The sequence below is a fragment of the Pungitius pungitius genome, chromosome 6, assembly GCF_949316345.1.
Source record: "Pungitius pungitius chromosome 6, fPunPun2.1, whole genome shotgun sequence".
Lineage (NCBI taxonomy): Eukaryota > Metazoa > Chordata > Actinopteri > Perciformes > Gasterosteidae > Pungitius > Pungitius pungitius.
The window spans coordinates 18,230,473-18,254,245 of NC_084905.1; the positions used below are offsets into that span (position 1 = coordinate 18,230,473).

General features: G+C 44.5%; 3 protein-coding genes across 4 annotated transcripts; 1 reads left to right on the top strand and 2 right to left on the bottom strand.

Moving 5' to 3' along the window:
* The first annotated feature begins 2,034 nt into the window (after positions 1-2,034).
* On the top strand, positions 2,035-6,542 carry dbx2 (developing brain homeobox 2). Its single transcript, XM_037451790.2, has 4 exons — positions 2,035-2,697; positions 3,541-3,624; positions 5,402-5,586; positions 5,730-6,542. The coding sequence occupies exons 1-4, from the start codon at positions 2,448-2,450 to the stop codon at positions 5,919-5,921; spliced, it is 711 nt and encodes a 236-aa protein (XP_037307687.1). The 5' UTR covers positions 2,035-2,447; the 3' UTR covers positions 5,922-6,542.
* A 1,878-nt stretch (positions 6,543-8,420) lies between these two features.
* szl (sizzled) lies at positions 8,421-9,721 on the bottom strand. The gene is made up of 4 exons (XM_037452174.2): positions 9,373-9,721; positions 9,115-9,281; positions 8,849-8,941; positions 8,421-8,731 (listed from the first exon to the last, which is right to left on the bottom strand). Exons 1-4 carry the CDS (start codon positions 9,654-9,656, stop codon positions 8,421-8,423), a joined length of 855 nt encoding a protein of 284 aa, XP_037308071.2. The 5' UTR covers positions 9,657-9,721.
* Positions 9,722-12,261: 2,540 nt separating this feature from the next.
* Positions 12,262-21,064, bottom strand: mov10l1 (Mov10 like RNA helicase 1). 2 transcript variants are annotated; one of them, XM_037450453.2, is made up of 27 exons: positions 20,957-21,064; positions 20,533-20,671; positions 20,245-20,432; positions 19,920-20,076; positions 19,525-19,637; positions 19,174-19,361; positions 18,940-19,080; positions 18,455-18,763; positions 18,136-18,333; positions 17,841-17,955; positions 17,349-17,526; positions 17,176-17,246; positions 17,003-17,094; positions 16,847-16,902; positions 16,181-16,275; positions 16,030-16,102; positions 15,758-15,939; positions 15,510-15,656; positions 15,174-15,295; positions 14,983-15,082; positions 14,758-14,904; positions 14,322-14,495; positions 14,079-14,228; positions 13,800-13,907; positions 12,824-12,964; positions 12,639-12,730; positions 12,262-12,352 (listed from the first exon to the last, which is right to left on the bottom strand). In XM_037450453.2, the coding sequence occupies exons 2-27, from the start codon at positions 20,627-20,629 to the stop codon at positions 12,325-12,327; spliced, it is 3,462 nt and encodes a 1,153-aa protein (XP_037306350.2). In that variant the 5' UTR covers positions 20,630-20,671; positions 20,957-21,064; the 3' UTR covers positions 12,262-12,324. The 2 variants fall into 2 exon arrangements, with proteins under 2 accessions (XP_037306350.2, XP_037306349.2); XM_037450452.2 differs by having other exon boundaries at positions 20,533-21,054.
* Between the last annotated feature and the right edge of the window lie 2,709 nt (positions 21,065-23,773).

Sequence of the window (23,773 nt, forward strand, 5' to 3'; positions counted from 1 at the left end):
CCACCACTCCCCGGACCCTTTTGTGAATGTGTGCAGTGAGCTGGCTCATTGGGCCCTCGCGGTGAATGGCCTGCAGCCATTCAACGCGGCACACAGAAGCTCATTAGAACTCTATAGACGCACAATTGCGAGGTTCACATTAGAAACTTCCTCCTCTGAGGCACAGACACCGCACACAAAGTGCCGGTTTGCTGCTAAGCTAAGCGCATTGTCTTCCCCCCTGATTCATAGAGCCTGGCCCTCCATTCACGATATTAAGTTCGAGTGGTGGAATATCTATTGCGTGTGCAATGGGCCGGTATCTTTTTAAGAGCTTCAGTGGGGTTAAAAAAGAAGAGAAAAGGGATCTCAGCCGGTCTGCAGAGTGCCAGCTTTCAAGAGGCCTATTGTGAGGATTCTGAATGAAGGCACCCCTGTTTTTTTCCCCTCCATTTCTAAAAAGAGATGGACATCAAATAAATTCAAATGAACTTGCTTGAGGCTGTTTCCAGGACCCACTTTTTAAGAATAGCCTAATTATACCTCCCTCTCCTGGAGAGCTCTATTGGAATCTGGCTAATTACGAAGTGGTGAATCTTAATGATGATACGCTCTTGGCCGTGCCTTTTTAAAATGTGCACAGCAGTCGTGTGAGATTGGTTCTACCCAGAATGTCTGTGAACACAGACAAATACGTGATTCTAACAGGAATCAATCAAACCCAGAGAGGGTTGTTCGTTTTTTTTTTGGTGCTTGTAAAAACTTTGCTGCACATTATTATTTTTTGTTGAACGGCTAATTAAAGTAAAAGGACAGAGAGGCCTTAAGGATGAGCTAAATAAATATTCCCAGTGTTATGACATAAAAAACGTACCTGGACACAAATCAGCGTCCTTTCAAAGCTTAAAAAACGCACACAGTTGTTAGAAGCCGTGTGGTGTCCGCCTCTGGTTTTCTCTCTGTCATATGAACGAATGACTCTCCACCAAACAAAAACGCCGTGGGGGGACCATCCCGGGCCATGTGGAGCATGTTAACACGCGCTCACTAAACAAAAGTAGATAGCTGCACATTGCTAACACTCATCATGTGACAGAGCGCTGTGCCTTCTCCACCAGTCCAGAGGAATAAAACCTCAAATTTGATTACAAGCAACCTTTGGCTCCCTGGCCGTCGCACAATAGGCCGAGCTGTCTGGGCCAATTTCCATGCTCAGCATGAGGTATCTACACGCGCGGACCGGAGCTCCCTGTCACCCCCCCCCCCCCCCTCCAACCAGTGTGGATATGCCTGTTTACTGTGCCTGAACTCCGGGTCTGTCGCCCCTCTTGTTGGACCTTTCTATTCTAATGCCGAGGATCATTAGTTGCAGTGTGAAAGGTTACACAAGCCTCTCATCGGACGTGTTTGTACATAAACATCCCTGCATGCACGTCTGTCAAAGATTTCTTCTACAGTTGCAAACCCCCCACCCCCACTCACCCCATAACTGACAACTGGTACTGAATAAACATTTAAGTGATTGAGTCTGATGCCTGTGGAGCAACATGACCGCTCAATGGGGACCCGGAGAGAGGTTTTAAGCCCCTCTGTAAAGGTCAAATAAAAGCAATGACAGATTAAAAGTTACCAAAGTGGAACACGTAATGAGTGGGAAGGTTGTCTTTCATCCTTGAATGAATTCAAGTTTTTCAATATAATGCAATAAATGTGTCTCTGTTTGAAACATTCACTTTTTTGCTTTTAAAATATTTTAGATACCAGAAAGCTGAGTTGCAATGGAAATACTGATACATCCCATTATTGCATATAACTGGAGAGAAAAGTCCCCCAAATTGAATATGAAATGAAAAAAAATATCCACAAAGATAACTCAATCATCTATAAGAGAATGTAAGGGGGAGAAAATGTACTACTTGCCCCATTGCTTATCTTTGAGGTTAAATTGGACTACATTACTTTGACAACCCATATATATTTATTTTCACTATCGTGGTCTGTTTTTTTTCAAGAAAACACTCCAGTGAACAACATTTCTAAAATGAAACAGAAAAAGCACTTTGCAAATGAACTCCGGGGGTTTGAATGAGGCACAATGGGAGGCTGGAGAAAAGAGAGAACTATTTACTACTGGAGAAGAGTGTTTGGTGCGTGTTAAACTTTGGCCGGCAGTTCATTGTCTCTGGTGTCTATCATTTAATAGGGTAGTTGACATAATGAATGAGCCAGACCCACCTTCTGCCACTCCAGAAAGGCCCCGGCCTTATCTGAATTGAGAAGCACATTAGAGCCTCTCAGCCAATCAGCGCACGGCCCCGCAGCAAAGTGCAGGCCCAAAGAGGACGAGCGGAGAGAACTTTTGTTTTCCTCCCGAGTTTAATGAAGTTGGCCTGGTCACTCAAGAAGGGATTAAAGGAGAATTTAGTGTCACTGAGCTCGAGTGTTCAGGGTCACTGTGTGTGAACAGGATGGTCTCAGTTCACAGCTGCGCCGGGAGGAATATGGCCGGCTCTCCTCCTGCTCCACCCGGCTTCGGGAACTCTGGAAAGAGTTTTCTCATCGACAATCTGCTGCAGTCGCAGACACCTTCGGTCCGTCACCTGCGAAGGGCCGCGTGTGAACGCCCGAGGAGGAGCTGGGGCTCTGAGCACGGAGCCTTTCAGGCCCACAGCCCCCAGCAGGGGAAAGATTTAGGAGGGCCGCTGCTACCACACTCAGGTACACTGATTTAATATAATGAAACATTATATTTGGAATGTTTGAATCTACTAAATTACACTGTGTACACAAAGCCAGCTATTTTTATTTTTTATTTTATTTACTTGCTTTTTTTAATAAAACGCTATATTCATTTAAAGGATAAATATTGTTACATTTAATTTGTTTAGGAAATTTTAAATTTTGTGCCTGGAAATTATTTATAGTTTTAAAAGTGCATTAAAAGATTGTATGTCACTTCGTAAGTCACTGACGCACTGCCTTGTATAAAATAATTGAATCCAGAGAAATGATAAAAAATTGAATTTCCCTTGCTTTTTTTTGAGCACGTGTTTCTGTTCACTAGCAGAGTAAAGAAGCTGTTTCTTTGAGGCCTGTTTTAGGACTTAACATTTGAAAACACAGTAAAAAGTTTTGGTTCAATGGGGAAGTCTCTCGCTCTCAGTAATGTGATGACATATAATCTAAAAAATTTAAAATTATTCAGAAATCAAATGACATTTTAAGTAATATTTTAAATTGAAACAATAATGACTGCAGATTAATTCGACATTTTTAAATGAAATGAATATTAACCTGTGTAAACAGTACAATTATGTATTATTTCTTACTATGGTGTGTGTTATTAGAGCCAAACCATAATTAAGCAAACATTAAAATATATAATATAAACAGTTAAACCCTTGATTACCTAAAGTTTAACACTGCTGAAAAAATATAGAAAACAAGGATCCAAATGCCTTTTAAAGCCGGCGGTGATCCGGCTACAGTCCATGGCGTCTTGTACCTGTCTCACCTGTGAAACACATGACCCTATCTGACTGTTCCCGTCTCTCTTTGCAGGTGTACTGAGCAGTGTTTTCCTGCGGAGCCCGCCGTATCTGCTGGCGTGCTGCGGTGGGTCCAGCCCCCCTCCTGTTTTCTCCAGTGAGTGATTTATGCCTCATCAGCTATGCCTCAGCTACTCTCTAAGCATTAGCAGCGGGGTCCCCCGTGCTTTCCACAGCTAATTACCGATGCAATGCCAAATAGCTAATTCTCCGTTCAACTCTGCACGGCTCTATTCATAAACATTCACGGCTGTTTAGGATGGAGGAAGAAGGGTGGGCAGCAAGGCTTTCCAGAGTTCCAGAGGCCCCCTATATTGTACTTCCCAAAATACACTTTAACTTGCGCAAATATTCTAGCAAAAAAAACAAAAACATCCTGTCTCATGTCATGTCAAGATTATTACCAGTTGGGAATTCCTCCTTCTGAATAACAAAGATGCTTTCAAATCATACCTCTCCTTCAGCAGTATCACCTTTGGTTGTCAATAGAATGGAAAACATCCAGAAAACATGTAACTGCTCCTCAATTTTTGCTCCAAACTTCGCTTGAACTTTTAAAGTTTGTATAACCTAAGTAGAGTGCAGGGGCTTTATCACACTCAAATAAACAAAGACGCACAGCTTTCTCATTTTGGTACTATCCGACTGCTTATTGGTTAAGTTATACTGTATATCTGTGCAATCTAAACTTGTTGTGTTAAAATAGCGCAAATCAGAAAACATATCATCCCCTCGGCCCACGGGTCTCTCGAGTCTTTTTAGTAGGTTGACACTTTCCCACAGTGCCCGGCACCACAACAATGCCCGGTCTGGCCGTGACCAATTGCCACTTTCACTCCACCATCCACACGCGACCTCGCTGCAATTTTTCACTGCAGCAATGAACTCCGCCGAGCACAAAACGCTCGCCCATTTCTCCACAGAAGAGGGCTGGTCCAGGAACATCCCCCGACCATTGTCTGGCTAAAGAGCTTCGTCCTCAAACCCCCCCTCTTTTCTGCTGTCCTTCAACTCTCATTCCTCCCCATTGGAGGCTGCTTGACTAGGACATAAAGAATTCAATGAAAGTGACTTTTATAGACTTTTTCGAGCTCATCTTCTCATACAAACTGGCTTCATACCTGCAAGTGAAAAGATTTAGTGTTGGGCCACTGAGCCATCGAGTAATGGCATTTCCATTGAACGGCCCTATTGTTGGTGTCCCCCAGGGCTCTGTGTTTGGCCCACTAGCGCAGACACACACGTTGCCCAGGAATGACCCGGTAATCAGCTCTTTAAGTGAAAGCCATTGAGTCCCAATAGAGAAGTGAAAAGCATGTCCAAACCAGTTATGTGTTCCCTAGAGGTGGTCCATGTGCAGATTTGTCGTACAGATTAAAAAGGCAACATTGAATAGATCTGATCAATTGTTCCATTTGACTTTTGTTGCGCCTGCACCTGTGAGTGAAGTAGCGTGGGATTGGTCCTCACAGTTCACCAAATCGCTTCTTCTCAGTTCAAGTGGCTTTTTATTCTCTTTAGTCACCCCCAGTTTGTTAAATTGGACAAAATGATAAAGAGAAATCAAATGTGAGTGATGAAGCAAGTGTGATGAAAAGAGGCATAATCTAGGGTTGAAAAGATAGGAAATGCGGTTGGTAAAGTGGGCATATTGATTGTTGGATTTTGTGCCATTCAAATCAAGACGGTCTACATTTTCAAACACTTTAAATTTCAATTCAAGTCACACAACCTCCGTAATCTCCAGTTGTACTTTAATTTCCACGTATCACCAATGACAGCTGCTACTCGGTGATCATTATCTCACTGATGCAGATGTATAGTAGCTCCAGTTATCACATTGATATTCATTTATTTTATTTTTTACGTTTCAGAGGTGGCAAATATTCGAATGTGGTCTGCTGATATAAGTCCTAAATCAAGAAGAGGGATCCTCAGAAGGGCCGTGTTCTCTGAAGAACAACGGAAAGAGCTCGAGAGAACTTTTCGGAGACAGAAATACATCAGCAAGACAGATCGGAACAAGCTGGCAGCAGATCTCAGTCTCAAGGAGTCCCAGGTAATTAAGGGGGATTTTTTATCCCCTGGTTATTCTCTAAAACCTAAAAGACAAAGCGTAAAAAAAACCCCATCTGTTTACATATTTACCCATGTTGATAATCATTACAATAATCACCATCTGCCCTTCTCTTGATGCTTAAGGTAAAGATCTGGTTCCAGAACCGCCGAATGAAGTGGCGGAACTGTAAGGAAAAGGAGGTTCATAACACTCGATCCCCAATGGATGAGCTCATGGCCCGAGGTCTTGCTCAGGAGGAGGAAGAACCATTGCAGAAACACTGTGACTCAAAGACGGAGAGATCAACGCCACAGAAGAGTGGCTGGGACACATGAGAGATAGTGATGGGTGAAGTAAACCAGCGACTCGCAAATCCACAAAAGCGATTAAAAAGAGTACCGGGAGGGCAATAAAATGACATGGATGAAAAACACTGTCGAGACTAACATGACTAACGTTAACTTTTTAATGAATGTTTTGTCAAAACCTTATTAATTATTACTATGAGGTTCAACTGCTGTGTCAATCATCTCTTTGCGTCTCTGTGGCTTCGGTGTACGATCTACTGAAAACTCTTTCCCGGTTGCTGTGGTTATAATCCGTCAAATGCACTTCAATTAGTCTCTTCATTCAGTGCATTTACGCTTTTCTTTTTTGGGACAGCTTTGTGACATAATCCAAAAGTGAATTCAAATCATTTGGTACATTCTGTAAATATCTTCTTTTTTTTTTATGATCGTGAACACAGGTCAACTGTAAATAAAGTGTTTCCACATTGATTATTCCGACTATGTATATACAGTTCAACAGATACACTATCTATACTTTCTGGAAATACATACAGCTTGTGTTACTTATTAAAAAGAATGTGACCAGCACCTTTATTTTCACTATCATAAACTATCATAAAACTATAATGCAAGATGCACACACTAAAGGACTGCTTCTCTATCGCATGCACAGGCCAGCACGGATACAAAGACCATGGTTCTCTTTGCTTGAGCCTCAGTAGATTATGTGTTGTTTGTGGGGGGGGGGGGGGGGGGCTGTTGAAGTGTCCTCCGAAGCCCAGAGCAGCCTCAGGATCACCTCTGTCAACCGTTCCCTCTATAAAATCTAAGCGTTGCTTGAGTAACGTGAACGCTCACCCCTGGACTTTATGCGTTTTCCTTACCTTCTGGTGTCAGTGTGCCACCACGCTTTCCTACATCCTTCCTGGGAAATAAATATCGCTCCACACACATAGCACGTAGTGATATTTGGGCTAAATGGTTCGAAACGAACCCCGGTGATTGATGGTGGGTGAACGGCGGTTGAAAAGTTGATTGATGGTGATGGATGATCGATGTCAAGAGTTGAAATAAAAGAACTCCCAAATTCGGAGGGCACATCAGTGGAGATGCCATGCATTCTTGCACACTGTTGTATGACTCTGTGGAAGGGATCTATCAGGGAAGGAAAATGGCCACCAGTTGGAGCAGCGACAACCCTCACAGGAAGCTCCAGGTACAACTAACAAAACCAAAGGGGAAAAATGCTGGGTCACTTAAAATCATAGCAACGCATTTAAATAAACATTTCATTCATCATCTTGTAATCTAACCTGGTTTTATGGTTCTTTTTCTGCTGTGCAGGATTAGATGAAGAGGAGCTGTAACTGTTTTGATTAAACTAAACTCGGGAAATTAGACTTCTTCCACATCAAATGCTTTGTTTCATTAACTACTGAGTACAGACAAAGTTCGCCTCGGGCAGAAAAGGTTGATGCTTAGGCAATTCAATCATTTAAAATAATGAACATTTGTGAATGGTGTAGATATAAAATTTGAGCTGAGATTCAAGTCCAAAAAAATACAAAAAAGGGGCAACCCCTCAACTAAACTTAACTAAACTAAAATAACTGGTCCTATAAAAGCCCCATAAAAAGCCTCTTGCTTTGGCAGGAAATACAACATGTAATGAATTATAAACTATAATATATAAACTCTTATTTTGAGGAATTTTTAGATATAATTGTGGCAACTAAGAATATTGAAATCTCTTAAAGCATTTAGCACTTGCACATTTATTTTAGATGATCTGTCAGGAGCACTAGATAAAAATGAGTAGGATCACATAAGTATAGAACGTGCCATTTGTTCCACGGCCCTGGCTTCGGCCTTGTCATGAAAACGAGGCCATTCATGTTTAAAGTGAGTCATCTGTCTCCTCATTAGCGCTACTTAGCCTACAAATCTGCAGCGCATGAGTCATTCTACAGATGGCTTCGACACTGTTCACATCTCGCAATGACTCATTTGCAAATGCAGTGAACAATATTATAAAATCAGCTTTTCAAGCGAAAAGGGCCAAAATTTCAAAGATTATTATTACATTGCCTTGAAAAGACGCCTGTGAATCCCCTTTTTGAAACTAGAAAATGGGACAATGAAAAAAAGGGAACGTGGTCCTTTTGAAGTGAACCCGTGCTCTGCTTCTCCGTCAGTGCGCCACCTTGTGGAGAAATAAGTCATGAGGACCCTCTCATGACTTCTTTCTTTTTGCTGTGTAAAGAAGTCCAAAGTTGCCACGGGGCGATAAAAGGCGAACACAATTGTTTGTTTTGTAACATTTTATTGTCATCTTTGATATAAATACACCAATATCATTAAAGAAAAATATAATCTACAATGGGTTTACATTAATTCACACTATGTACAGGTTTGAGTGCATTCTATTACTGTGTGCTGCCCCAGCTGGGATGAGATAGCGAGCCGTCTTTCTCTCCAATCACAACCCCACCCCCCCCCCCCCCCCCTCCACCCTCCACCCTCCACCCTCCACCCTCCACCAGCTCAGCACCTGTGGTGCTTCCACTTGCGCGTGGCCACCGCGATGCTCGCGTCCTTCTTGTTCCACGGGAAGACGCGGGCGAGAGCGAGGGTCCCGTCGTGCCGCACCGAGCCGGTCAGCACGCAGAGCTGGGACCTGCCGGGGCGCACCAGGCCGTTGGCGCAGCCGAGGTTGATGAGGAGCCACTGCTGGAGGAGGTGCTGCGTGTCGTAGGGCAGGAGGGGCCCCTGGCGGATGAACTCCACGCGGCCGTCGATCTCGTACTCGGGCTCTCCGGCGGGGTTGCGGCGGCGGTGGAGTTTGGCGGTCACGGCTGATGGGGGGGTGAAAGAGGAGAAAACGATTATTAAGCATCTGGTTTTAAGAAATGACAAGAAAACAAAAAAACAAAAAAGAAACCACAGCGTAGTGAAAGAATTCTGAAACTTACCGAAGTCATGCTGGCAAAAGCTATCCAGCACCGTTTTCACTGCAGGGGCCTCTTCAACAGACGGACAGCTTTGGCAAGAGGCTTTGGGTACGCCTACGAAAGCAAATTGAACGTAATTTAACAAAACTGGAGGGCAGACAGTACTTATAGGACACCTAAAAGAACAAGCACTCGGTCGGTCGTCCTGCCAACAGTGGAATGACGAGGCGGCTTGTGGTCAAACGGAGGATCCGGTAATTAGTCAGCAGTCTAATGTCAGGCGTTACCTTTGGTGAAGTAGTTCAACTTTGCGTGGGGAGAAAGGCACATGTCTTCCTCGGCAGGAAAGCGGTCACAGTCGAGAGCCGCGGGCCACGGGTGACCCTGGCAGGCGAGCACCGGGGCACAGCTGTCCCTCACTGCCACGCACAGGCTGCGGCACGGTCGGATGAATCTGGAGGAAGGGGAGGGGGGGGGGGAGAAAAACGAATAAAGACCAGCGCATTGGACAGAACTCAAGAACCAGCCATGCAAGCTCCTCTTACGTGTCGAGGCAGACGGGGGCGATGAGGGAGCAGAGGAAGGTCTGGGCCTGAGGGTGGCAGCCGGTCTGCAGCAGAGGCCTCCAGTCCTCCGAACGGGGCACCACCTCAACCTCCAGGTTGCTGTGACCCAGGAAGTTGGGCAGCCGCATCTCGGAGTAGCCGACATCCTTGCAGACCTTCATCCGGTTGGGGATGGTGACGCAGCGGGTGGACTGACCCATGTCGAACGCCGCCGAGGGACACGCCGCGGTCAGCAGGGCCACGGCGAAGAACAACACAGCCATTTGGGGGAGAGGAGGAGAAGAAGAAGGAAGAAAAAAACAAATCCGCAGCGAGGTGGATTTGGATGCGAGCTTCTCAAGAGACCCTCCTGTCCTCTCGAATGGCTGTGGAGACGCTGCCCCGGCTTTATATGCAGCAGGGGTCAGCCAGCGAGTCTGTTATCAACCACCTATCAAAGACGCAGAGACGACGCGTTTGGAGACAACGGCTTGTTTTGGGATGACTGCAGACGTGGGGTGGGGGGGGGGAGGGGGGGGGTAATAACTAGTGGGAGAGGGTGTGTGTGTGTGTGTGTGTGTGTGTGAAAGGGGGAGTACGGAGGCTGCACAATGGCTGATGACGGCCCAGCTTTCACTGTCTGGAGCTCATTCACGGAATCTGCTTCATTTGCTTTAATGAGTCCCGGAGGGTGGAAAAGGTAACGGGGGGGGGGGGGGCTCGAGGAGAAGAAATTGTTGAAGTCCAACGTGCTGCAAATCGGGCACACAATCTGGCCAACAGTTACACAAATCCATCTCTGCATGCTCCTTTAGAAATGAATCTGAGGCTTTTGTAGACAGACGGGCAGACTCCTTCACATTAGAAAGGCTCTTTCATGTGTCCCTGCTTCCTAATTGGAGGGTTTCACCGGGCAGAGCCTCCACTTCTCATTAGCAAAGTAGAGTCTCCTTTGGCTCACCTGGCTTTGATCTCCCAGTGACACAAACTCACAGCCACGTGCAAAATACTTTTAGCCTACCTCCTCGGCTTATCGCATTCGTTCATCATCAACAAAGCAAAGCCTGGCACCACTGTACACACACACACACACACACACACACAGAGCTGTGCTGCACTGCCATAAGGACATAGAAATTATAATCTTTCACTTGCATGCTTCTTTTTGACCCTCGGTCGTAAGCACACGACCATCGCATTCAAGGCGCCAGAGATCTCGGCACAGATGCAGACACGGAGCCCACACACAAAGAAACATGCTAATTTGCCCCCTTCTCAGTGAGCTTGAGCCTCTTCATACGACAATGGAACTACGTTACAGCGTCAACGTGCGTGTGTTTGGATGTCGTCTGTCTCCAGATTTAGATGCTTATCTTGCTGATGCCTCTTGTGGGCCTTTTTCTTTTTCTCCCCGAGGACTCCTCCCTCATGAATCAGAGGTCTCTATCGCACTCATTGTGGAGCCGTGCCAAAATAAACCCAATTGCCGGGGCGTGCGTGTCAGCCCTGTCTGCGGAGAGGATTGCGCTCTTGCAGCCAGCCAGAGCCCCCCCCCCCACTAGCTAAGCCAATTTTTACAGCCTGATCTGATGAGTGGAGGCTGGTTCCAGTTTGGGTAGACGAGTCCAGCCCGTAAGAGGGGACTAACTGGGCAATTAGACTCACAGACCAATTTAGGGGAACAATAGGGCCACACATTTAACAAGCTTCCCCCACGCTGGGAGCCCAGCAGGGGTCTGTTGTCGGGCCTAATGGCCGCCCTGTAGACACAGTGTCTGTGCCGCCTGCCCCAGTCTTAGTTAATGAGAAGGTGAGATGAGATGAATGGATGGGCACCTGTCTGTCAGACACGCTTCACCCGCAAGACAGATTTACCGTATCCGGAGGTACACTGAAATGTGTTAAAGGTTCCAAAGTCTTAATAGTCACCGGATTATTTCATACAGTCACATATTTTGAGGTAAATTTCAGGCAAAATCTAAACTAAAGATTAAGTCGAAATCACATTTTCTGGCTCTACCAACTATATTTTAAGCAGGAATGCACACTAAAAATATATTTTTTTCTCTCATGTAACATAGCATGTGAAATAAGTCTGATTTAGGATCAACATTCAGAGGATGGGCTTCCCTACGTTTTTTTTTATTTTTATTACTACCGTACTAATCACTGAGCCACGACACGTCTACGCTTCTCACTCAAGTCAACTCTTAAGACTCGTCATCCGTCAATTTTCAGCATCAAGAAAGAAGGTTAAAAAAAATCATTTGTGCAGCACAGTGGGAATTCTGTTGTGGGTATTTGATCCTCCGTCATATGTACAGTACGTGATGTCTGAGTGGGACAGCAGCATGAACACCTGGGACATTCAAAGACAGAGGTGTGTTTTGGTAAGGAGGGCGCGGGGGGCGTCTGACCTGCCTCACAACACAGTCGACTCAGATAAAAGCTGTCTCCTCCAAGCACATAAGAGCCTCATTAACTTAAGAGCTTCACCCCCCCCCCCCTCCCCTCCCCTCCCTACTGGGCTCCAGCAGGACTGACAGCCCTGTGCAGACTGTCAGTAGCACTCAATCGTCACATCCAGTCTCCGGGCCTTGTGGGCAGACAACTCGGGCGCCGACCCCCGGGTCACGCACTCAACTTCCCAAGAGCTCAAACATGAACTTCTGTTAAATGTCCGGCTCTCAGCGGAGACCTGGGGGATGCAGTCCACTATAATTCAATAATCACAGGACATATTTGTGCAGTGTACACGAGTGTCAGCTTTATTTTTACTTGGAGCATGCAGCTGCTTTCACAGAAAAATAAATGTATTTTTTTTTTTTTAAACACTGATCAAGAAAGCTTTACATGCAAACATTCAGCAGAGATAAGCCGCAGGGGGGGGGGGGGGGGACGGTTAACAATGACACAGGTTGCCAGAGCTAAAGCACAACATCACGTCGTCTCTTATGCAGCCCTTTGCTGTTCTGCAACACTGTGGGAGTAAAAAGAAGTCATTAAAACACGACTGGATCTCCCAGGGCTTTTTTAATTACTTGCATGAAAAAAATATGTTTATTAAAATTGGAAATTGCTTCTACTTTCCATTGAAATCATCGTAACCAAAAAACATTACATTTTACCATAAAAAAAGTTTTCAACCCATAATCAATTGGATTCCTCATGTCCTTACTGTATCGGACAACATTTCATTCTAGAAGTGTACAAAATAAAGCCGCTAGTTAGTGTTAATATGAATGTGGGAGGACCAGTTTACGTACATCTCAGAGTCTCTTAGAAAGGGAGGGGGGTCACAGCCCAAGTACGCCCCGTTGATGAAACAGTACTGCAGGAGAGCCCTGAAGCATAGATCCTGAAAAGGAAACAAGGGATTAGAAGCAATGAAACAATTATAATAAACACATTTCTAATGAAACCATGGAGAGAAAAGGGTGTCGTCACTCACCCTGATGAGAATGTGGGGGTTTCCAACCAACAGGAGCAGGGCTTTGGGACGAGTGATGGCCACGTTGAAGCGTTTGGGGTTGGCCAGAAAGCCGAGCGCACTCTGTAAATCTTCACTCTGTACCGATTCATTAGAGCGCACCTACATCATGAAGAAAAGAGGAATGCAAAATACCAAACAGTGGAATAAACTATGGGAACGTTATAACGTATGAATTTGCTCAGGACTATTTTCTCTTTTAAACATCAAATTTTATTATTGCTATGCACGCAATAGTCCACCATCTTGTCACTCAACATAAATATTATTGCTCCAGTTTGATGAGCAGGACCTTCGGAGGGTGAAGATGAACAGGCTGCTAAACAGGGTGGGGCTTAATGGGTGAATATTCACTCCTGCCTCTCAATGGGGCAGACGTGCCACTCCACCAGAAATGCACAGCAGGGTGCAGATTCTAGAGATAATGATTTTCAAACATCCAAGTTCTGATGGTAAATTAGTTTAAATTGCCTCAATGTAAGTGGAGAGAAAAAAAAAAAAAAAAAAACTTTCAACATCCCTTTGATAGGATCCCATGGCCCATCAGCACAAGACAAATGTTGAATGATTTGTGTGTGAAGTCTGTAAAACAGTCCACCAAAAAAAGAGAATAAGAAATAGTTTGTGTTCCAGCTAAATTTAAATGGATGAAATTTGTATTTGTTTAAGAAACCAGACTGGGAATATACTTTTTGGTACTACTAACAATCCAATGATCAGATTCTTTATAAACTGCAACACCTACCACAAGGTGGTGCCAACAACTGTAAAAATCAGGGTGAACGCAGAGGTCGCACTATTTTTAATAGTGACACAGCCTGCAGAATCTAACCAATCACCTCTACATTGACATGTCTGGACCAAGGCAAAGCAATGTGTAATTTAGAAGAGAGCCCATTTCGGGTGCTGGCAACTACCAAATTGCATTTAATCCTACCGTAGACATGATGATGACGAGGAACTCTTGTCCTTGGAACTCCTCCACGGAGCCCACTTTGATGTCCGACAGGCCGACCTTACCCAGCAGCACTCGGATCTTCTCACACTGGAGGATGACAAAGAAACAAGGATACTGCTGGGTTACAATATACAGTCGCTTAGTTAAAAAAAAAAGAAAATAGAAACCATTCAAGCTACATTAAAGTTGAATGAAATGACAGAAAGCTTGTAAGATGAGAGAAGGAATGATATCTATGATTAAACCGTGCAGTCGTACTTGTTTCTTGTAGGGGGCGATGATGCCGATGTCAGAGGCGGCCACCGGTTTGTAGAGCTTCTTGGCCAGCTGGCAGCAGTAGATCATAACCTGCACAGCCTCCACTGGGTTGAACCACGACGGGTTGTTACCTTCCCTCATTTCTGTGCCCTAGTGCACAGCAAATTCCATAGATCAGACGTGGGCTCTGAATTTGACAGTTACTTGAACGAGTGCTCCTCGTGGACGCTTTCATCCCCTCACCCTGACTCCATGGAAGAGGAGCGGGAAGCCTTTTTTGGGCAGGGTTTTCCACCTGCAGAGAGTCTCCACTTCGGCCTTCGGTGCTTTGGTACACAGCTCGTTTTTGTAGAAGAGCTTGGAGGGCAGCGCGAGCAAGGCCTTGTGAGAACGGTAATTGTAGATCAGCTTAGTAACCTGTGAAAGCAAAAGTTTTATTCATTATGCATACAGTGCATGCAAATAGTCTGCTGAGCATTCTTATTTCATTTGTTGTTAATCTTGATACACTCGCATCAACAACGGCACTCAAATATATATATATAAAAAAGACAGGAAATCTAGCATCTGGTTAGGATATAAACGATATATGTGTCATATTCAATAATGTTTGTGGGAACCTGCCATCAATAAAACCCTTCAATTTAAAACAAATACAGAATGCTTGCAGTGCACCGACCAGCTTGGGGTTGTATCCCCAGTCATGTCTGGCGAACAGTGTGTTGGCCATCAGCCTCTCCAGCATCGACACCCCGAGGCCGAAGGCAGCGGCCAGCTTGGATTTCACGACTGGACCCAACTGACAGGGGTCCCCGGCCAACACAATCTAAGCAAAAAAAATAATTAAAAAAAGTCACTGTCAACCCCCGTTTTCACCAAGAATGAAGTTCATTTTCCTTTTTACCTGGCCATCTTGCTCTGATAGAAAACTCATGGGGATCAAGGACTCTGGCTCTGTGGCCTGGCCGGCTTCATCCAGAAACACGTGGGAAAAATGTCCCACTCTGAGGAAAAGAAAATAGACAGTTAATAACGAAGACGACGGGACATGAGCAGCCCAATTAGACGGTGTACAACACTCAGCCCAGGCCTTACTGTAGTCCTATATTATGGAACATGCTGGCGCTGGAGCAGGTGCTGACCACAATCCTGTGAAAAGAGGCGTGGCGGATGTCCTCCCCTGCCTTTGAGTACGGTCTTAGCACTTCAGGAATGGACTAAAATAAGAAGGACATTTCAACGCGACATGAAGTTTTGTGATAAATGTACAGAAAAAAAGGGTAAATACAGACAGGAGCCGTATTGACAATTGTGGCGGATCTGTACATTCCTCACTACGCAGAGGCTCATGCATTTGGTTCCCTTTCATCAGACACATTAAATGAGACGACTCCACAGAGAATGTTTTTAACCCCTGATGCCGTCCAGTACCTCTTCCTGCCTGCAGGAGGCGTTGACACGGGCCAAACTCGCAGCATGCAGGAAACCACTGTCATGGAGGCGGATGCAGATGAGGTCAGCAGCACTGTTGGATGGAGTGCACACGAGTACGCGACTGCTGGGCAGGAAGTGGTAAACCTGGAAGTGTACCGGAGGGAGGAAAGGGGGAGGGGGGGGAGAGAAGAGTCATCTTCAGCAGCAAATGACAAAATGATGAGGGAGATTCTGCCCGTCAGTACCTGCAGTATGGCCTCTATGAGGGTGATGGTCTTTCCGGTGCCCGGCGGTCCAAACAGCACATAAGGAAGGGGCCGACACTCCCCGGCCAGGATCCTCTTCACCGCCTCTCTCTGAGCGGGGTTCAGGACCGGGTTGAAGAAGTGGCCCATGCTGGGGACGGGTTTAGATGGCACACTACCATCTAGGGGGAAAAAAAGTACACAAACACAAGACGTCATCTTGATATGAAAAGATACAACTTTTTACCAAATCAAAAGGCCCAATAGTGTACCCTTGGTTTGTGTGGCCTTTGACATCACGTCGACGGAAAGGCTGGAAGCTTTGAGATTTGTAATGGCTGGCACCTGCTTTTCAAAATACAAATTAGACTTAATCAAAGTTTGTGTAAATGACAACAACGTTTCACGTCCCCTGTCCTTCACCTTATTGTCCTGCATTATTTTGTTCTGGTCTGACTCGTCTATCCACCTCGCTGTCCATTGGGAGGTCTTTACCGTCACTCTGCAGGGGAAGAGAACTGCACAACAATATGAAAACGTAAACCCCCATGAAATAAACCAGATGTGCAAATTTAAATTCACTCAGCTGGTATGTCAAATATGCATCTTGATGAATTAGGATATCAAAAATATTATTAATGTCTGTAAATCAATTTAAAAAAGGTAAACTCAAATATTATTAGATTTATTGATATATATTAAGCGTTAATTATTTTAATTTTGATTGAGCGGATGAGATGCACCTGTATCACTTTCTTGCACTCTGGTGAACAAAAAGAAGGAGGTGAGGTAGAAACTGCGGAGTTAGCGGTACTGTCACTGTGTTTTCTGCTGACAAAGTCCACGCCTTTCTTAGAATTTATGTTCTACATTGTCTATTATCCAAATGTACATTGATTTTTTTAAACCAAAACTCCTTATATTTGATGTGTGTATGAATTTGTACAGCAAAGAGGAAAATAGGCGCTCAAGAAATCTACTTTGGCTTCGTAATGTCTAAACTGTGTTGATCCATCAATCAGGCATCCGTCAATGTAACACTTCCTTTCAAAAAACAGTCTTCCAGAGCAATTTAAAAACACGACTTACTCTCTCCAAAATGTTGTGTGTGTTCAAGTGCTTTGTGACAACGCCTCATTGTCAATCTGGTGATGAGAGTGGTCAAAATATTACTAATTAAAACTGATCATTAATTAACGAAATAAGAGCACATTGCATGTATGAAAGGTTTTTTTTCTTCCTAACCTGTTATAAGAGAACTCAACATCCAGAGGCTCTCCGAGGTAGCTGCACTGAAAATCTGAGTTCACTCTCAAACTCACAGTTTCATCATTTATCTGCATGAGAGAAAAAAAGAGGAGAATGAATCTTTGCCGAACATTCGAAAAAATGTTTCAGAGTATAAAATATCTCCGTACCTCTGCAACATAACCAACGTACTCCACTACCGTGCCGCCAGTCTGCGGTTTCTTCAATACTATTCTGTCACCTGCAGAGAAAAGTCGTCAAAGCCCCTCGGCTGCTGCTCAGCAGAATCATAACATGAACCGTGGCAATAATTCTACCAAAGAGACGAGCAAGGCCTCCTCACCGATACTGAGGCTCGGTCGCCCCTCGGCCAACCCGAGGACCTCTAGGTGCAGGTAGGCCGCCCCTTTCCTGAGGAGGGCCCCGATGATGGTGAATTCTCTCATTTCCTTCTCTGCGTGCAGCTCCTCCAGCCAGAGAAGCACCGAGAAACGCTGACGCATGTTGGATGCCGATAGCACCTGAGTAAACAAAACAAAAAAACTTTTCTTTGCCTCAGCACAAAGAACAGAACTACTGGAGCCAATGATTTGCCATTCTCTCAATAACACACGGTCAATACATATCATACGTCACCCTGCTTTGTTAAAAGACTCAGATGCTCACACCTTTATTAGGAGACTGAGTCAGGAAGCAGATATTCATAAATTAAACATTGGCAGACTCCGTTACACAAAGTGCTTAAATGCATCATTAGTCAATACCTATTGCGCCAGAAGCCTGCCTCTAAATGAGCAAATTGGATGTCACTCTACTCGATCACAGGCACGCTCACCTCTCCGAGGCAGGGCTGGGCTGCCAGCACGTCGTTCTGTGCCTCCACACAGTCTCTGAGAGCCGTCGGCAGTGGATAGTTAGAAAGGAAGTTCGGCAGCCGCCGCTGGATTGGCCTTCCGATAGGACGGTCAATATTGAAAAGAAAAGAAAAAAAAGGGACATAAATAATTAAGTTAATTTCCTTGGAAGCTCCCTGCTGGAAAAAATAATATCCCATTTAATCTATCCATTACTATTTGGAATGCATGCGTGAGGTAGGTATGACATTCATCGTTAGCTCGTGGCCTCGGCACCTTGGAGCGCATTTCGGAGCAGAGACGGTGATGACGTTCGAAGGCGCCGTTGGGCCCCGACGTACATCTCTGCAGCTGTAGGGCACCGAGGGCCGCAGCAGGTTCTCCTCTTTGCTGCCCACTGTGACCTCGAGGCGCCTCCCGATGGTGAAAGAGGAGAAGTGCAGCAACAGCAGCTCAGCACAGCTTCCCAGGATCCTGAGCGATGTGCCACGTGGAATTTAGATACGGCCAGACAGCATGCACATTTATCTTTTTGATCCATTTCTCCTCTGGTATTTATGCTGATGCCTCTAAGAGGGTTTAAGAGAGAACTTACTTTGCTTTGCAGGCCACAAAAATAGGCAACCTCTCTCCTGGTAAAATATCCACATCTCTGTCCTGTCTCCTCACACCAGCGGTATGGATGGTCTCCTCCGGCACCTCGCCATTTTCTTTGTGCACCGCTCTCGCATCAGCGGCTTGTTTTTCTGAAGAGTCGGAGCAGTTTTCCGACTTTGAGTAGGATTTTGGCAAAGGCTGTTGTCTCGGTGCAGAGTTTTTCACAGTGACCAGAGTGAACTGTTTCTCTGAGTCCCAGCCAGAAAAGTCACAGTACTTCAGCCTGTGAGTCTCTGAACCTTTATTTCTGTTATGAGAAAAACAGCAAAATTATACAATACATTGTATTGAGATACTGGTGGTCAAATATTTGTAACCTCAGGTGGCAAGAATTTTTTGTTTGAAAAGTACCCACGTAACTATTGCTAATAATAAACATGTTTCTAGATCATAGAAACATATTTTCTTTCTTCGGTCACTCACTGAATCCAGAGCACGAGTTCTTGTTGCTCCCCGATCATCAGATCCACAAAATGTCCATAGTCTGTTACATCCAGACCCCCTTTGTTTTCCAAAATGTTCTTAAGTTCCCCCTCCGGAAAATGTGTGGCAGAAATATTCCCACTGCAAAAGGAACAAAAAATAATTCCATTTCTAAACTATTTTTAAAAATAATCATAAGTTGAAGCCCTATAAAAAGAGAAGAAAGTCCAACACCTCTGAAGGCAGGGGGCCATGCACAGGGCCCTCCAGGAGTACAAGGACTGACTGCTCTCCACCATTACCAGGTTGACCAGGTGCCCCAGTAAAGGCTTGTAGTGGGCAGGCAGCAGCAGAGAGTCGAGGCTGAAGTACACACTGTCCTCAACCACTCCAATTTTACCATTCAGACTGGTCACATGCACCTGGAGACAATGGATCATTTAGTAAAAAGTAGTAAAACTTATAACCAAATAAGATTGAAATATAAAATAAAAATTGTATTCAATATTTGATAACACCATGCAAATGAAGTGCAAAGCATTTTTCAAATGGGTGGGTAAGACTATTCAATTGAGGTGAAATTACCTGGTTTCTGCGCTGGTACCGTAAAGGGACCACGGAACGAGCCTGGGTGGTCCACTTTGTAGGATTGACACAATATTTTGCTTGGACCCAGTCTCCTTTCATTGGTTCATAACCTGACAAGGTGGGACATTGTTAATGTGCCGGTACACACTTTTGGTGTGTGGCTGTGACTTTGTCTCATCTACTGTGTGTGTGTGTGTGTGTGTGAGAGAGCAAACAAAACATACAACATTGTGAAAAAATAAATGTAGCTGTAAATAAGTCAAGAACGCTGGACATCAGAGACTGAACGGCCACACTGGGTGTAGACAACAGTCTGCAACAACAACTTCATGGAAATCATTACAAGGGTCAACGAGCTCACAGTGTGTTTGCAGTACATTGAGGATCGGTACCTTCCCAGAGACTGCTGCGTGGGAAGTACGTGGTCTGGTTTATGTAGCCGCCGTCTCCATCAAAGGATGTGACCGTGCCAATGAGAGTCCGCAGCTGCAAACTGTCAGCTTCTGAGGTTCTTGCACCGTCCTCCCAAGCATCTGCACTCTTCTCCACCTAAACGTCACATTTAAATGCTGCACGTCGGACACAATTTCCATCAAGATTTAGGCCCTTGTTTTCCCTGACTGACTTACTGCAGGTAGAGGGAACAATAATCAAGCACAGGCTCAATTCGCCGTGCCGTTTGCACGTTCTGTGCAACACATTTCAACGGACTCTCACCCTTAAAGCTTTCCACCCCCCGTGGGCCCCGTCTTGCACGGCTATGCAGTTCACCAGGTCCCCTTCCTTCAGCGGCGTCCCGCCCAGCACCTCTCCGCTGGTGAAGTACACTGCGTGGTCGATCATGCCGTAGTCGAGGCACAGCTGTGTCACCACGCTGGCCCGCAGGGTGCGGATGTCCTTCGTGCCTGAGCGAGCACGAGAAGTGTAGATAAGAAGGGATTTGATATGTGTGTGTGATTTAGGGTTTGCAGCACTTCCGTCTCACCGGGGTCACGTTGCGTTTACCTGCTGTACCGGAGAAAAGGCCTTCTTCGTCCACCTCCACGGTCCTCCACAAGGGAGAGACCAGCTTAGACAGCATGCACCGCACGGCCGTGAGCATGTCTGCAAGGTGGAAGCTGGGGTAACTTCAGCAAGCCACCCACTCATAAAACAAAACCAATTAGGAGTGTTTAAACGTCGCAAACCTCTGCCGCTTGAGAGTTATTTAAGTTACCACGTGCAGGAAAAGAAAGCGGTTTTCAAATGAACCAAAATAATTGGGTCAAATTCGCCAAATAGCCCGATGCTAGTTAGCTAAGATTAGCCCGTATCAACTAGAAACTTATTTTTTGCAGTGAATTTACCTCAGCCCTAACACAAAGAATAGCGTGAATGCGCCATTATTTGAGAACATGTTATAGCTACGAAGAAATTATTTCTGAATTACCGTTCTGTTCTTTACGCAAATATTAACGAAACCGTTCACGCTTCACGTGTAGGTGTGGAGACCCTTTCGGTTCCGCCCGAATGCTAAGCACGTGACGAGAACGCGCGTACGCACGTTCACGACCGACGCGAACTTTGTTATATACGAGTTTTACGACCCTACGTGTGCCGGAAACACTGTGCGCCACCCAAAATGTTTGAGGAAGCCGTTTCAGAATAGTCTGATGTCTTTGTCTCTGCTTACTCGAATACTCGAAAATGTTTGTTATCATGCCTCAAAAAAGCTTCTTGTGTTTGACTAAATTAGTTTGACATTTAGAGACGCACGTTTGCTTCTTTGGAGAACCCGATGTGAATCATTTTTGCTTTACCAGAATTAAAGAATGCAATGCAGTATCAATAAGTATTTGCGAGCTTTCTAAGCTAAATTTGACACTCATCTGTTGGATTGTTTTTGGCATCTTGTGAAACACTTTTTTATTTTTGCAGATGTAACATCTGGATGAAAAACATTTACTGTTATTTTTAGCAACAGCCCACTGCACGTTCTCGCGGTCCCATCTCATTCACACCTGCTATCTGCCAGTTTATCCCCCCTGTTATTATCCTCCTTTTTATAGACGCGGGTTGAGGGAACAACACAAACCTCTGAATGCCACTCAGCATTATTTCAGTGTACGATCAAGCTTTTCCTTGGCCAGATAGAACCTTTAAATATGGTATGTTGCTGCCAAGTTTGATCCCTCCCTCTTGCGTGTTAGTATTAGAACCATATTTCATAGGTTCACATTTCATATTTTCCTAACAGGGTTGTCAAATATGAGGTGTTAGCCCGATGGCCCAATGGATTCATCATACCAGTGTCTTTGGTTATTGTCATGCAGCGCTGGCAAGGTTTAAAAAACAGTACATCACAGAATATACACTTTAAATATGTTTTATCCTGCCACGTCACTCTAATTTTTAGAGTTTTTTGTACATAATCTATTCTGAAACTTATTTTGACACACGTAAAAGGATGTTTACTACAAATCACTTTTAACTTTTATGTTTATATTTTTCAATAGATAGAGAAGAGATTTTATTAACTGAATATATTCAATGTATTGAGACATTACACAGCAACGGTTATGCCAAATGAAAGTTCTCTGAAAATCAATACGTACCGATTCCTCCTTTGCAGCGTTTCAAACCGAGCAACAACAGCAATACATACACTGCTGATTTGCATTACAAGCCTGATCGATCAATAATTTAAAATGACACACACAGTGAATGGTAAATTAAACATAAGAAATTCTTGTTTATATTTTCATAGTCGATATTAATAATACAAAATCAATATGTCTGATGGTCATTATGGTAATGGTGTACTTGTGTTGTTGTAAATAATAAACCATCAGCATAAAATCTGTTAAATATTGATCTCATGTTGTGTCCATTAGGAAGCTGTTCTCTATCTACCTTATGATTACATCTCAAAGTCTTCCTCACTGCTTGGACTTCAGCCAGTCATCACAGAATTCCAGATTTAAGTTTTTCTGAGCAATGTCGAGTTAGAAATATGGATTCAAGGGTTATTCTTAATCTTGGAACAAGCAGTTGATGAAGTCAAGGTCCATTTACGAGCTGTTCTGGAGCTTTTTGATAATTTTACAACAGGTTATTACAATAACATCATTATTTTAGAATTTTATGTAATATATATATCTTGCAAATGTCTGCAAGCAGTTTTTACTCTGACATAAAATTGGTTTTAAAAATCCACCCTTCAAGGTTTTATATTTTTTAAATGGTATGCTTTGGAAAATGCTCAGCTGTCAATCGGCGTGCATGACTCTGCAAAGGAAGTAGTAGGACTTGCGAAAACACTGATACGGTCTGTATGGCAGAGCAGTTATGATGATTTACAGCTGTTCCCCAAAAGCACTTTTATGTAGGTGCTTTAAAATGCTGCGCCTCCAGAAGACTGTGGCAAGTGTCAGTGCATTAACATTTGAGCTGTTTCCACGGTCGCTGCCTAGAATCACAGTCACTAGTTTCACGGGGGGGGGGGGGGCCTTCCTCTTCTTCCTCTCGTTGCTGTGACGTACACATTCAACACAAGAGGGCAGTGGCGCCCCTGGAGTCCGCTGCAGAGTGCAAACGAGGCCATGGCAGGGATCAGATCACATACTAATCTCAGAGTCATGTGTCGCTATAAGTGGACACTCTGCTTACCCTGTTGAATGACAACAAGCGGTACGAGCCATCCTCAGGACCGGAGGGGGGGGCAAAAAAAAACACTATGGACTCGAGCCTCGACTCCCCCCTCCGTCATTAGAGCTGGGATCCAAGAGCTGTGCAGTCAACACAACCTGATTGTTGAGTTTAAACACAGCAGGGCGCCTGTTGATTGTATAAAGGATGAGAATGAGAATGAATTTAATGTATATCCTCTCAATGAAATGAAATAAAACCGACAACAAAATAGATTATAGAAATAGAATAGAAATTAAATCAAAATATTTTTCTATGATGACATGATATTGTATATGAAATGCCCCCCAAAGGTATAAGCATGACAGTACACAGAATAGATCTTCATAGTAGTTTTGGGCGAACGTGAATCGTCAGTTGTTAAAGTGGCGATTTGTCTCCAGTTAAAGATCTATTATTTTGTTTTTTCAGGTAACAAACTGATTGTGTGTTTACACTGGGCTGGAGAGTGGGGTGCCGCCCACATGAGAAAAAAAAACGAGAAAAAAAAACGTGATTAATTAGATAATCTCTTCTGAGATCCGCCTCTGTCCGCTCTCAGTATGGAAACCAGATGCAA

What these genes read in the sequence shown, in the direction of transcription:
- dbx2 (XM_037451790.2), top strand. Translation starts at nt 2,448, where the DNA reads ATGGTCTCAGTTCACAGCTGCGCCGGGAGGAATATGGCCGGCTCTCCT. An exon ending in CCCCCCTCCTGTTTTCTCCA is followed by an intron (nt 3,625 to 5,401) that starts GTGAGTGATTTA and finishes TTTACGTTTCAG; the next exon opens with AGGTGGCAAATATTCGAATG. An exon ending in TCAGTCTCAAGGAGTCCCAG is followed by an intron (nt 5,587 to 5,729) that starts GTAATTAAGGGG and finishes TTGATGCTTAAG; the next exon opens with GTAAAGATCTGGTTCCAGAA.
- szl (XM_037452174.2), bottom strand. Translation starts at nt 9,656, where the DNA reads ATGGCTGTGTTGTTCTTCGCCGTGGCCCTGCTGACCGCGGCGTGTCCC. An exon ending in GCCCCCGTCTGCCTCGACAC is followed by an intron (nt 9,282 to 9,372) that starts GTAAGAGGAGCT and finishes CCCTTCCTCCAG; the next exon opens with ATTCATCCGACCGTGCCGCA. An exon ending in CTTTTGCCAGCATGACTTCG is followed by an intron (nt 8,732 to 8,848) that starts GTAAGTTTCAGA and finishes CCCCCCCATCAG; the next exon opens with CCGTGACCGCCAAACTCCAC.
- mov10l1 (XM_037450453.2), bottom strand. Translation starts at nt 20,629, where the DNA reads ATGCTCACGGCCGTGCGGTGCATGCTGTCTAAGCTGGTCTCTCCCTTG. An exon ending in GGTACCAGCGCAGAAACCAG is followed by an intron (nt 19,362 to 19,524) that starts GTAATTTCACCT and finishes CATTGTCTCCAG; the next exon opens with GTGCATGTGACCAGTCTGAA. An exon ending in CCCAGCCCTGCCTCGGAGAG is followed by an intron (nt 17,527 to 17,840) that starts GTGAGCGTGCCT and finishes TTGTTTACTCAG; the next exon opens with GTGCTATCGGCATCCAACAT.